This window comes from Ascaphus truei, chromosome 4 (genome assembly GCF_040206685.1).
Source record: "Ascaphus truei isolate aAscTru1 chromosome 4, aAscTru1.hap1, whole genome shotgun sequence".
Lineage (NCBI taxonomy): Eukaryota > Metazoa > Chordata > Amphibia > Anura > Ascaphidae > Ascaphus > Ascaphus truei.
Window position 1 is genome coordinate 214,229,488 of NC_134486.1, and position 15,087 is coordinate 214,244,574.

Below are 15,087 nucleotides of genomic sequence, written 5' to 3' on the forward strand. Positions count from 1 at the left end.
GACGGCGTTTCTCAAATGCAAGACTGCAAGTCATTACAAAATATGGGAACCCTGGGAGGTTCACTGACACCTAAGAGAACCTGATAGGAGACACCATGATCACCCAGACCACAGCCTGAAGGACGTTAGGGTCAGCGGGGCGGGGAAGGCTCACCCTCTCACCCCCCCCCCCCATCTCCACATCCCCTCCCCCCAATAACCCATCCCCCACCCCCCCATCCCCCCTCTCTTTTTCAGACAACTCGCTCTCCTGTTCACCCGGTGACCCAGAGGTCGCGCCACCCTTGGCGGTACACCCCCCCCCTTCCAACACGGAAAATCAGAAAACCAAAGTGTATTAGGATATTGTGACGTGATATATGCCTGTAAATTTGCCTGTTTCCTAATAAAAAAGTTAAAAAAAAAATATATTATTTTATTAATCCTTCATAAAAAGGAGGTTAACACCCTCCTACGCGTTTGTGTATACAATACACTTTATCAAGGATTATTGATAACGTGTATTGTATATACAAAACGCGTAGGAGGGTGTTAACCTCCTTTTTATGATGGATTAATAAAAGAATATTTTTTATATACCGTTTGGGACCCACTCTTGGCTGTGCGCCAGTTTTTTCTCTTTCCTTTTGTATAGGGCCATTGAGCAGGTGCCTGCAAACTGGCGAGGGGGAGATAGACTTACCCAATTGGCCAGAAAAGAAACTTTCTGGATTTTTAAACTTAAAACAGTAGCACCCCGGGGTCTAAATATAGACATCGATATAGGTGCTTTTAAATGAGTAACGAGGGCTGCCATTTTATATATATATTATATGGAGTACATCGTTTTTATGGATTACATTGTTCTTACTGTTTTTAATTGGAATGTTCTATGTTGTATCCCCTATTTATTGGACAAATTAATCATATATTGTTTCCTGTTTTTAGCTTGGATTCTTCTACAATTCCACTGTGTTTTGTTTTAAACAATGTTGCATTTTGGATTGTGTTATATAATTTTATGGGTTTCACTGGCCTCTATGTAGTATTGAGATTAGTTATCACTGACATTTTTTGAACATCTTTTAAAAATAACATGCATATATTATTGAGACTGTAATATGTATTTATAGGATTTTTAGGGTTATTGTTATGTCATGAATGGTCCCTTAAAAAAACCTTTCTAATAAGGAATGTTTAAATAACGGGTTCTGAACACGTAGTTCCCTAGAAAGGGTTCTCAACTTGAAGCATTTATAAGCAGATTTTATTACATGGTAATTGTATAAACTCACCACTAGAGGGAGCACCATGTCTGACTGTAATGAAGTTTATGTTGTAATATGTTGAACTCCAAAGTAGATGGAGTCTTTCACTCTGTTCTTGGAATATGGCTGAAAAACATTTTGCAGTAATAGCTAAGAACTGAGTATCCGCAAAATCACTATATATTCACATATTTTCAAATTCAATCTATATATTTCCAGATTCCATTTGTGTATTACTGTACTGTATGTATGATTAATGGAATCAAGTACTGATTACAGATGAGAGCCATTTAAGGCAGCTGCATTAAATTCAACACCATTAAGAACTTGTTGATGTGTTACAACAAAAAACTCAAAAATAGGAGCGCATGAAATGAAAACAAGAAAGACCCCAAATTAATACATATACTTTATATCATAGAAAGAAAATTCTTCATATAAACACACATACAGTATACAGAAACATATACATCAAAACTGTCTAAAATGACACTAATAAATAATACATATAGAGCCCAAGCAGCGTGGAGTAAAGGGGTGTAGACACCCAAAATCACAAATGTCCTAGTTGTAACAGGAGGGGAGAAGGTGCTAGGAATGCTAGATGGAAAAAACACAGACCTTAGGCACTCTAACTCTCCAGTGTACTCCTCGTGGTATACAGTAGCTGGGCTCTGGCAACAACACAATCAGACCGTCGTCACGGCCGTGCGTCGCTGTGTGATGATGTCACCAAAGCATTTCGTGTCCAATGACACTTCATCAGGGGGTGGTCATGAACTCTCATGGTGGCATTGAAATACCTCCAATGATTATTACATCCACCAATGAGAGACCCTGTCAGATTATAGCAATTCAACCCTCCAATCAGGACCAACTTAACATACTAGCATACAATATATGCTGATTAAAACAAACAAAAACAATGAACATAGAAACATACCAATGATTTAATAATTAAATTACTTAATGAATTAGATGCATACCCTAGCTGGCGATATTCTAGATAAAATAGAATTATTCACTAGAACATCCCAGCTAGCTGAAAATAAAATTTGGTCTGGGCTATAGCACACAGAACCCAATGTAATACATACACCCTTTATCTTATCCATACTATTAAAATTATTAAAATATAAAAGACAAGAGATAGATGTTAGCTTAGCACATATTGACATAATTAGCATTGACAATTAATGAATAAATAAACCTTCGCAACTTGTCATAATTTCCCCTAGGGGTCAGAGTGAAACTCGCAGGATCTCTAGAGGTAAATGAGGATACACAGAACCCCATACTATAAAAAATAGGGCATATAAAAATAGTCCCACGAGGTGCATATATAGACACATAAACACCTATGGACTCATAAAACTGCACAAAAATAACCTATAAAAATTAATACGTCATTGACTAATTCCTGATACTAAATAAATGCCCTAGTAGGAGATGTAATTCTTTATTAAATATTTACCATCGCAACCTATTAGGATTACAATAGGGTCAGAGCTATGCTCGCAGGACCCCATGTATCATACGTCAAAATTACTTAAAAGTAATATAAAAGGAATTATTAAAATTCCAAAAAAACAAGAAGTGATTATTAACAGTATAATGAATAAGTACATACAACATCACAACTTGCAATATTAGCTCCAAAAGTTCAGAGTGAACCACACAGGCCCTTCAAGATAGTTACAGAAATATAAAGAACCCATATTGTATTGGCTCCTTAAGATCAAAGGGAACCAGACCTTACTTCAGAAAAGGGGCCAACTCAATCTGCTCATTTAACCCTCCAGGTGATTTACTCCCCAAGGTATAGATCGAAAACTGTTCCCTTTGGAGTAGGAAATTGTCCCTATCCCCCCTTCCTAGGATCTCTGGGTATTATCTCGATTCCCCTAAAACGTAGGGTATCAACTTCCCCTTTATGATGTGTCAAAAAATGTTGAGCTAGATTGTGGATTGTTTTACCCTTTTCTAAATTCGGTCGCGCATTTTTAATCCCATTTATATGTTCACAAATATGCACTTTGAGGGGTCTAGTAGTTTTCCCAACATATAATAATGTACATGAACAGTTGATAACATATACAACAAAAGTAGTCAGACAGTTCACAAATTGATTCACAACATAATCATTCCCATTTTTATTGTCATGGATCACCTTATCCTTGCTCATATGTTTGCAAACCACACACCTGCCACATGTGTAGTTGCCAATGGGTTTGACAAGAAAATTGCCACTTGTAGATACACATTTATTATTATTATTAGCCTTTTTGAGAGCACTCAGTGCCAGCCGATTCTTGATATTCTTGGCTTTCCTAAAGGCTAATTTAGGTCTAGTAGACAGAGTTCCCTTTAGAATGGGGTCCATTTTAAGAATGTCCCAATGTCTATTAAGGATCCCTCTTATCTTATTTTCTTGTTTGCAAAAGCCTGTCACAAATATTGGTGTGTCACTATAAACACTTTTCTTTTGTACCAATTTTTGGGATTTAGGAATGAGTAGTTCTTTTCTCGAGAGTCCTCTACTTTTCTTAATAGATTTATTTATGAGTTTCTCATCATATCCTTTTTCCATAAATCTAGTGGCAAGGCTTTGAGTTTGTGTATTAAAATCAATAATTTGTGAACAATTCCTACGGACCCGCAACATCTGTCCATAGGGAATATTATCCAACCAAAAAGTAGAATGGTTGCTGTTGCGGTCCAAGTAGGAAATGACATCTACTATTTTGAAAAATGTTTTCGTAATAATGGTATTATCCTGGATAGTCATTTTAAGGTCCAAGAAATTAATTTCTCTATTGTTATTTTTGGGGAAAATAACAATAGAGAAATTAATTTCTTGGACCTTAAAATGACTATCCAGGATAATACCATTATTACGAAAACATTTTTCAAAATAGTAGATGTCAATTCCTACTTGGACCACAACAGTAACCATTCTACTTTTTGGTTGGATAATATTCCCTATGGACATGTGTTGCGGGTCCTTAGGAATTGTTCACAAATTATTGATTTTGATACACAAACTCAAAGCCTTGCCACTAGATTTATGGAAAAAGGATATGATGAGAAACTCATAAATAAATCTATTAAGAAAAGTAGAGGACTCTCGAGAAAAGAACTACTCATTCCTAAATCCAAAAAATTGGTACAAAAGAAAAGTGTTTATAGTGACACACCAATATTTGTGACAGGCTTTTGCAAACAATAAAATAAGATAAGAGGGATCCTTAATAGACATTGGGACATTCTTAAAATGGACCCCATTCTAAAGGGAACTCTGTCTACTAGGCCTAAATTAGCCTTTAGGAAAGCCAAGAATATCAAGAATCGGCTGGCACTGAGTGCTCTCAAAAAGGCTAATAATAATAATAAATGTGTATCTACAAGTGGCAATTTTTTTGTCAAACCCATTGGCAACTACACATGTGGCAGGAGTGTGGTTTGCAAACATATGAGCAAGGATAAGGTGATCCATGACAATAAAAATGGGAATGATTATGTTGTGAATCAATTTGTGAACTGTCTGACTTCTTTTGTTGTATATGTTATCATCTGTTCATGTCCATTATTATATGTTGGGAAAACTACTAGACCCCTCAAAGTGCGTATTTGTGAGTATATAAATGGGATTAAAAATGCGCGACATAATTTAGAAAAGGGTAAAACAATCCACAATCTAGCTCAACATTTTTTGACACATCATAAAGGGGAAGTTGATACCCTACGTTTTAGGGGAATCGAGGTAATACCCAGAGATCCTAGGAAGGGGGGATAGGGACAATTTCCTACTCCAAAGGGTACAGTTTTGGATCTATACCTTGGGGAGTAAATCACCTGGAGGGTTAAACGAGCAGATTGAGTTGGCCCCTTTTCTGAAGTAAGGTCTGGTTCCCTTTGATCTTAGGGAGCCAATACGATATGAGTTCTTTATATTTCTGTAACTATCCTGAAGGGCCTGTGTGGTTCACTCTGAACTTTTGGAGCTAATATTGCAAGTTGTGATGTTGTATGTACACTGGCGACACACTTTATTCGAGCTCGGCTAGTCCCACGAATTCGGGTATACTCGGGTGTATTGAGGTTTGTGACTGTTTTCTGCCCGAGTGCATTGCGTTATTTTCCAGGCAGGGATTGAAGCATTTTATTCCCGCTGGCTGCAATACTGCACAGTATATATATATATACTGCATTACAATTCATGAATTTATGCCATCTGGTAGACACGCGAAGCATTGCAGCCTATTAAATCCTAATCATTATCATTTAACAGATCAGCCGCCCGTCAGCCAGGCATGAACCGTGGCTGGGAAGGCAAACGCAACGGGGCTTGTCAGAGGTGAGGAGCGGCGCATTCCAGGTATCTGCCAGGTACATACTGGGTATTTGCTCGAATAAAGTGTGTCGCAGCAGTACTTATTCATTATACTATTAATAATCACTTCTTGTTTTTTTGGAATTTTAATAATTCCTTTTATATTACTTTTAAGTAATTTTGACGTATGATACATGGGGTCCTGCGAGCACAGCTCTGACCCTATTGTAATCCTAATAGGTTGCGACGGTTCAATATTTAATAAAGAATTACATCTCCTACTAGGGCATTTATTTAGTATCAGGAATTAGTCAATGACGTATTAATTTTTATAGGTTATTTTTGTGCAGTTTTATGAGTCCATAGGTGTTTATGTGTCTATATATGCACCTCGTGGGACTATTTTTATATGCCCTATTTTTTATAGTATGGGGTTCTGTGTATCCTCATTTACCTGTAGAGGTCCTGCGAGTTTCACTCTGACCCCTAGGGGAAATTATGACAAGTTGCGAAGGTTTATTTATTTATTTATTGACAATGCTAATTATGTCAATATGTGCTAAGCTAACATCTATCTCTTGTCTTTTATATTTTAATAATTTTAATAGTATGGATAAGATAAGGGGTGTATTACATTGGGTTCTGTGTGCTATAGCCCAGACCAAATTTTATTTTCAGCTAGCTGGGATGTTCTAGTGAATAATTCTATTTTATCTAGAATATCGCCAGCTAGGGTATGCATCTAATTCATTAAGTAATTTAATTATTAAATCATTGGTATGTTTCTATGTTCATTGTTTTTGTTTGTTTTAATCAGCATATATTGTATGCTAGTATGTTAAGTTGGTCCTGATTGGAGGGTTGAATTGCTATAATCTGACAGGGTCTCTCATTGGTGGATGTAATAATCATTGGAGGTATTTCAATGCCACCATGAGAGTTCATGACCACCCCCTGATGAAGTGTCATTTGACACGAAACGCTTTGGTGACATCATCACGCAGCGACGCACGGCCATGACGACGGTCTGATTGTGTTGTTGCCAGAGCCCAGCTACTGTATACCACGAGGAGTACACTGGAGAGTTAGAGTGCCTAAAGTCTGTGTTTTTTCCATCTAGCATTCCTAGCACCTTCTCCCCTCCTGTTACAACTAGGACATTTGTGATTTTGGGTGTCTACACCCTTTTACTCCACGCTGTTTGGGCTCTATATGTATTATCTATTAGTGTCATTTTAGACAGTTTTGATGTATATGTTTCTGTATATGTGTGTTTATATGAAGAATTTTCTTTCTATGATATAAAGTATATGTATTAATTTTGGGTCTTTCTTGGTTTCATTTCATGCGCTCCTACATTTGAGTTTTTTGTTTGCTGAGTGTGCCCCGATGATAACTGGAGATTAGGAGCTGCAGGGTGGAACCGGACAGCCGAGGGGGGAGTCATTTGGAGGGACAGCGCGCTCAATATACATTTTTTCGATGTGGCACAACAAGAATGCGGCTTTAATTATGATTATATTTTATAGAATCAGCAGATTAGGTTTTATTGACTGTATGGATTTAATATTATGTGACAGCATTACAGGATTGAACCTCCATTGATGTGGCAAAGCGACCTTTCATTTGATTGTATGATTAGTGATTACATGAATTTTCTAATTAAAGACAGCCTACATATACCACTGGGAGTACAAGCACCCAGCAGGAACCTGATAAAGCAATTTCCTTGCGAAAGGCCTACTTCCCTGCTGGTGCTTGTTAGTTTGGTCACAAACAGCGACCGTATCTCAGACAAGACCTCGCCGACCGGTCTCGCAGTCGGACGCGCTTGCGAGGGTTCACCGTAAAACAGAGGACTTGCCGAGAGATCCGGAGCTGCTCTGTTCCTTTTTAAGTGTGAGTTTTACTATGTTTATTTGGTACCATTAAACTATATTGATCATTCACTGTGGCCTTGCCCATTTTCCTTATTGGGACCACGGGAGTGACGCCATCTACTCACAAATACCCCTACTCGGTCCATCTGGTGATTAAGAGAGGAGAGGGCCTATATATATACTGTATATATATATGACTCTAAAGACCCCAGATATGTGAAGTGGCTCACACATGGCCGTGTGAGTATCTGTTTCACATATATATATATATATATATATATATATATATATATATATTTAGTGTCACCCCCAATTGGTGTGGATTACTTTCATGTTCAGGGGCTAATCCCCTGTTTTGAAGTAAAATATTATATTTTTTTGCATCTGTTATTGTTTTTATATTGAGATCCATCTTGGACATCCTTGCGCTGACCATAACCATACACAAAAGCTGCTTCATGAAGATTATGGGATGATCTTCTTCTGGTTAAACTGCAACATTACCCAACAGGCAAGTATTAATCTTTTATTTTACTGTGTATTTTCTGGTCCAATATTCTGTGTATTTTGAATTATTATACTGTGTTTTAACGGTGGTTTAACGTTTACACCTACATTCAGGGAGCGCCCCAGTTAATTTATATAATTGCATCAGATTATGCCAAGAAATTCCTGGTACAGACAGATGCCTCCGATTACGGTATCGGTACTGTACTCAGCCAAGTGGGCGAGGAGAGGGGTGAACATCCTGTGTATCTGAGCAGAAAATTGCTACCCGGAGAAGTGGCTTATGCCACTATTGAAAAAGAGTGTCTGGCCATTGTTTGGGCTCTACCGAAACTGCAGCCCTATTTGTATGGCAGGACATTTACTGTTATCACGGACCATAATCCACTAAGTTTGCTCCAAAGGGTGTCGGGGGAGAATGGCAAATTGCTCCGCTGGAGTCTTGCACTGCAATAATTTTATTTCTCCATACAGCACCAGAAAGGCAGCGAGCACAGAAACGCTGATGGACTTTCCCAGAACACATTCCTGGTGAGCCAAAAGCCTCAAGAGGTGTCAGGTTAGTTGACCGCCTGACGTGGCGGCTGCAGCCGAGCCTTCATCTTGAGGGGGGAGGTGTGATGGTGAAGGAGTAACCAGGCCATCAATAAAGGTATTTTGCTCATCTGGTTACCTCTATTCCCTGTTTTAGAGTGTCAGCTCTTCAACCTGTGTTTTGTACCTGCAATGAATGTAATTGTATGACAATAAAGATTTTATATGTGTTTTACCTTTTCCAGGAGTGCTAATCAGTGGATATTCTCAGTTTATGGGGTGACTTTAAGGTAAAGGTGTTGTCAGAATGTGTCTAGGTAGAAGGGGCCCAGAGTTGCTGGATACCCCAAAAATGTATCCGGGAATCAGATCATATTCCCGGGGACATATAGACAAATCATTCCGGTCAACGTCTTCCCTGGAAAGCAGTTGCGCGACACACCACCAGGTTTCCCTACTTCAGCACAAACCAGAAAGGTTAATGGGTGTGATGGTGAGGGGGGAACCAGGCTCAATAATAAAAGTTATGCCCACTTGGTTACCCCTGATCCGTGTTTCAAGGGTCTAGAGTGTCAGCTCTTGGCCCTGACCGTCGTATATGCATCACTGTGACATTACAGTTTTTTGTGTTTTTTACCTTTCCCGGAGTGTTAGCCACCGGAGCTTGCTTGGCTGTGAGTTTTTAGGGTGGGTTTTACAGAGAAACTTCTTTCAAATTGTGGCTATGTAGCGGGGTTCCCAAGTTATGGGATACTCCAAAGATGTACCCGGGAATCAGGTAAGATTCTCAGCACATTGAAGCACAGTGCTCCGGCAAAATCCTACCCTGGGAACGTTCTTGCGACTCACCACCAGGGTTCCCTGCTCCAGCACAAACAGGAAAGGTAAAAAGGGCATCAGGGATCAAGGTATCCCCAGAACTGTCCTGGGGTTCCTAGCATAAGGTGGGCTGCCCAGTGTGATGGTGAGGGTGTTACCAGACTTAATAATAAAGATTAAGCCCACTTGGTTGTCCTTGAACTGTGGTTTGGGGTCCTAGAGTGTCAGCTCTTGGACCCGTGTTTTGTGCATGCATTACTGTGACTGTGTGCAAATTATGTGACAATAAAGATTTTTCTGTGTTTCGCCTTCCTGTGGTGCTGGGACCAGGAGATTTCTAGGCTATGAGTTTCAGGGTAAGTTTGACTGAGAAACTTCTTTCAAATTTGTGTCTATTTAGCGGGGTTCCAAAATTACTGGAAACCCCAAAAATGTACCCAGGATTCAGGTTAGATTCCCAGCTACATTGAAGTGCAGTGCTCAGGTCAAAACCCTACCATGAAAAGCGTTCTTGCGACTTACCACTAGGAGGTTCTGCTTCAGCATAGGCCAGAAAAGTTAAACGACGGCACAGGGATGCAAAGGTTACCTGAAGCAGTCAAGGGATCTGTAACAGGGGACTTATCCCTGTTCAAAAACGTGCCTCTAATCCAGCAGTGTGGTGGTTAACTGCTGGTAGACAATTAACCAACACTACCTGGCTGATTACAGGTGTCAGAAAAAGCCTGCCTCTGAGACAGGAAAGGAGGATTCTTCCTGAGCTCACACGTGAGGTGAGCTGACCCAGGAAGCAGAAAGAGAGAGTTCCCTAGTCCACAACTGGGCTGACCTGTGGAACAAACCGATGTCTTGACAAACCAAAAGATAGTACCAGCACTCTCTGTCTCACAGCTACAGTTCTGTAGCTGTGAGACAGAGAGTGCTGGTACTATCTTTTGGTTTGTTAGTACTTTTGAAGGGAATTAGGGTCCCTTCCTGTTCCGTGCACCCTGCAACCTTGCTGAGTTATTGAGCCAGAGTGCTGTCTATCACCCCCCCTTTCTGCCTGAAACCGATGTCTTGAGTTGCACGCTGACAACAAGACAAAAGAGACAAGATTCTAAGCTTGGATCCTGACATTACCTTAGCACACAAGGGTGCGGACACCAGAAGAACTGAGAAGCCTTCCCCTACAGCTACCAGAGAGACAGATAAGCTTTACTTTCTAAGACTGTTGTATATCTGCACATATCCAAATATATGTTTGGGGCTGGGAAACATGCTATCTAAAGGGAGTTGTTGACTGCATAGGTTTAACTAGAAATACTCCCAAGTGGAGCAGAAGCTTTGTTTAACCCCTTATTTGCATACGTTTGATGATTTTCATGTGTTAAAGAAACAGGCGCAATAAAAGCCTTATTTTTGTTCACCTTAAAACCAGTCTCTATTGCGTACCTCTGCACACGTCTCTTACATATGGTGTCAGAGTGGGATGAGAGGTGGCCCTTGAAGTTCAAAGGGGCCCCGGAGACTGCCTGTGAAAATGTTTGTACTTTTGCCTGCATAGTTCCTGTAAACAGTCTGAGCAACAAAACCAAAGAAACACATCCAGGCAGCAAAACTGCACTGCCTGTGAAAAATGTTGTGCTTATTTTCCTGCATATGGTTCCTGCAAACAGCCTGAGCAACAAAGCAAAGAATCACATGCAGCAGGGCCCAGAATTTAAGGGATACACACCCAGGCAGGAAATCTACACTGTACTGAAGAAAGCCACAAAACCACAGATGGACTCTGTTCCCCAATCCCAAGAGGAGAGAGAGAGAGACTGCTGAAGCAGGTAAACCTTACTTGCCTATCACAATGTGTAATATGGTTGTTGAAAAGGGGCTTTGCCTTCCAGCCGTAGTCAGGGTTCAAGAAGTGAGTTAGCGCTCCAGAGGAGCTAGGCTTTGTTTATTGTTTTCTTTTTAAAAAAAAAATTGCGCTGAAGCAGTGAATACAGATGTGACCCACGAGTGGTACTGATTCTGGAAGTAAAGACTGCCACACCGCCTAGGACCACCAGCTGTGAATGGAGTATATGCAGAAAAGTGTGAAAATAGATGCAGGACTGTGCTGAAGCAGGGAAACTTTTACGGACGGTGACCCACGAGCGGTACTGATTCTGGGAATTTAAAATGGCCGCCCAGCTGAAGTCAAATACAGACTCTGCACAAATGGGGAAGAAAATGTGTTCCTGGTGTAAAGAACTCCACCACACGGAGCAGTGTCCCTTCAGGCCTTATTCAGACGATGAGAGTGAATGCATGCACAGTACTGCTAATATTTGTAAAACTTACCCAAGGGAAGAAAAAGTCTACAGAGATGCCTGTGAGAGCTGCGACCTCTACAAGCAAAATATGCTCACCTGTAGGACTACCACAATTTGGGGTTCTAGCAAATACAGTGATAACAGTTGCAATAGCGCCTCCTGAGGTCGGGAAGAAAAATACACCTGATATCCCCAAAATGGAGGACAAGATGCGGCGTTCCTGTAATGAACCCTACCCCACGGAAGAGTGGCCCGTCCAGTCCGATAAGGAGGAAGACATCTCTTATGGGGAACCGGAACCGAGTCACACCCACAAAACACCCCAAGAATGGTGGGGGTGCCTGAACTCGGTACGAACTGAAAAGACCACTCTCTATGTTGACGAATGCGATTGGCAAGAGCGGGAGCAGCAGATCACCGAATATATACGCCAGCTACTACAATCGCAAGAAAAGCATTGTGGATCCAGTGAAGCTGCTAAAATTTCAAATAAAGATGGAGACCCCAGTATTCCTGATGGGACGGAGTCATCCAAAACAAAGAGGCGGAAAAAGAAAAAGAAAAGCAGTTTTTCACTTACCGTGGAAGGAACAGACACGTCCGCAGATCCCGTGGAGAAAAAGGGGGACCGAGATGCCCTGCAGCCTAGAGAAAATGGAGAATTCGTCATGCGGATGACAGAATATACAGAGAGCCCTAGGCAGAAGTCGTGTAACCCAAAGAAGTGTCTGTCCGGTGCCAACAGTGAGGAACCCTTAACCAACCATCCCAGGGAAGCGGAGCCGGAACAAATGAGTGACGATCCCTTGACCAGCCCTGAAGATGCCCTGTAAAATGCCAGGCATAACTGTGATCTGCTCCATGAACAATTGAAAATGGAGAGAGAAAATAATGCTGAGCTACAGAAGACGGTGCTCGCAATTTACTCGGCGGCCAAGGCTGAGATAGCCACTGCAAACACTACTAATGCCACCATGGTGGAAAAGCAGAGCCAATCCGATAAAATGATGGCTAAGCTGGAGCAGAAGTATGAGGAGTCACTGAAGGAGATTACAGTCTTTCAGCAAGAGGTTCACAGTCTTCACCTAGAATTGAATGCCTCACAACAAGCGGTCAACAGTGTCCGGACAGAGGTGGACGCATCCCAGAAGGAGGTTCATACACTCTGCACAGCACTGGATGCCTCGCACCACGAGATCAGCAGCTGCCGCACAAAACTGGAAGTCTCCAAAAAGGAACTTCACAGTCTCGCTGAGGAGCTGGACAATTCTAAAAAAACTATTGTCAATCTTAATATAGATCTCAAAGTCTCAGAAGGGGCTTCAGATCCTCAACCTAGAGAAGGAAGTCTCACGCCAGGAGACTGTCATTCTCAAAGCAGATGTGCGTAAATGGAAGGCGGACTACATGGAGACTGCAAAAAAAGAAAATTTAAGACTGAAAGAAGAAAATTCTGAGTTGACAGACCACGTCAATAGAAAGAATGAAAAGCTCCACGAGTTGGAAAAAATAAAGAAACTTCTGGAAGGTGAAAAGGTTGAAGCAGAGCACCGACTGCAGAACCAACTACTGCTGCGGCACAGTTTATTCGAGCATTTGCCCGTTCTGTGCCGCAGCAGTAGCCTGGCGCGCGCCCGAGAGTGACGGGCGCACGCCGAAGCAGCGGAAGAGCGCCCTCCGATCGGGGCGCTCTCCCTACCGCTGCCGGGTCCGCCGGGTCCCCCGGAACCCCCTGCCGCTGTCCCGCGATCGCGGGACACCAGGGCTCCCTCGGGGAGCCCCTGGACGCGCGTGCAGGGGGCGCACGCTCCCGAAGACGCGTGACCGCGCAAGACGCGCGGCACGCCGAGGGGCGGCCACTAGCAAGCCGGGAAATCTCCCGGCTTGCGGATCTGGCCGCAGTGTAATAAACTGTGTCGCCAGTGTACAAGGTCTGCATACACACCTCCAGAATGCCGAGGAGAAGCAGCGAACTCTGCAGGAAGAAAATCTGCAGGCTGTTAAAGAGGTACAAGCGCTGCAGGAACGTTTGAATACCCAGTGCGTCCCCACAGAGCAGTATGAGGAGCTAAAGGCCACACTGCATGTCACCAGAGCATCGTTGGAGGCGGAGCTTCGAGACCAGGTGACTCTGTATGAGAGGGTGCGGGAGAAGGCCCAGAAACTGGAGCAAGAGCTGGAGAGACAGAGAGTCTGTTCCATTCCCTTGAGTCAGTACACCAAGGAGAAAACAGACGGAATACTCCCAAGTGGAGCAGAAGCTTTGTTTAACCCCTTATTTGCATACGTTTGATGATTTTCATGTGTTAAAGAAACAGGCGCAATAAAAGCCTTATTTTTGTTCACCTTAAAACCAGTCTCTATTGCGTACCTCTGCACACGTCTCTTACATATGGTGTCAGAATGGGATGAGAGGTGGCCCTTGAAGTTCAAAGGGGCCCCGGAGACTGCCTGTGAAAATGTTTGTACTTTTGCCTGCATAGTTCCTGTAAAGAGTCTGAGCAACAAAACCAAAGAAACACATCCAGGCAGCAAAACTGCATTGCCTGTGAAAAATGTTGTGCTTATTTTCCTGCATATGGTTCCTGCAAACAGCCTGAGCAACAAAGCAAAGAATCACATGCAGCAGGGCCCAGAATTTAAGGGATACACACCCAGGCAGGAAATCTACACTGTACTGAAGAAAGCCACAAAACCACAGATGGACTCTGTTCCCCAATCCCAAGAGGAGAGAGAGAGACTGCTGAAGCAGGTAAACCTTACTTGCCTATCACAATGTGTAATATGGTTGTTGAAAAGGGGCTTTGCCTTCCAGCCGTAGTCAGGGTTCAAGAAGTGAGTTAGCGCTCCAGAGGAGCTAGGCTTTGTTTATTGTTTTCTTTAAAAAAAAAAATTGCGCTGAAGCAGTGAATACAGACGTGACCCACGAGTGGTACTGATTCTGGAAGTAAAGACTGCCACACCGCATAGGACCACCAGCTGTGAATGGAGTATATGCAGAAAAGTGTGAAAATAGATGCAGGACTGTGCTGAAGCAGGGAAACTTTTACGGATGGTGACCCACGAGCGTTACTGATTCTGGGAATTTAAAATGGCCGCCCAGCTGAAGTCAAATACAGACTCTGCACAAATGGGGAAGAAAATGTGTTCCTGGTGTAAAGAACTCCACCACACGGAGCAGTGTCCCTTCAGGCCTTATTCAGACGATGAGAGTGAATGCATGCACAGTACTGCTAATATTTGTAAAACTTACCCAAGGGAAGAAAAAGTCTACAGAGATGCCTGTGAGAGCTGCGACCTCTACAAGCAAAATATGCTCACCTGTAGGACTACCACAATTTGGGGTTCTAGCAAATACAGCGATAACAGTTGCAATAGCGCCTCCTGAGGTCGGGAAGAAAAATACACCTGATAGCCCCAAAATGGAGGACAAGATGCGGCGTTCCTGTAATGAACCCTACCCCACGGAAGAGTGG

General features: G+C 42.2%; 1 protein-coding gene across 1 annotated transcript in view; it reads left to right on the plus strand.

Annotated features, from left to right (window-relative positions):
- Nucleotides 1–15,087, plus strand: part of LOC142492352 (uncharacterized) — a 60,822-nt gene that overhangs the window by 4,166 nt on the left and 41,569 nt on the right. The window contains exon 2 of the mRNA XM_075594999.1: nt 8,442–8,526. Within this exon, the coding sequence (XP_075451114.1) occupies nt 8,442–8,526 (85 nt within the window). The remainder of the gene's footprint in view (nt 1–8,441; nt 8,527–15,087) is intronic.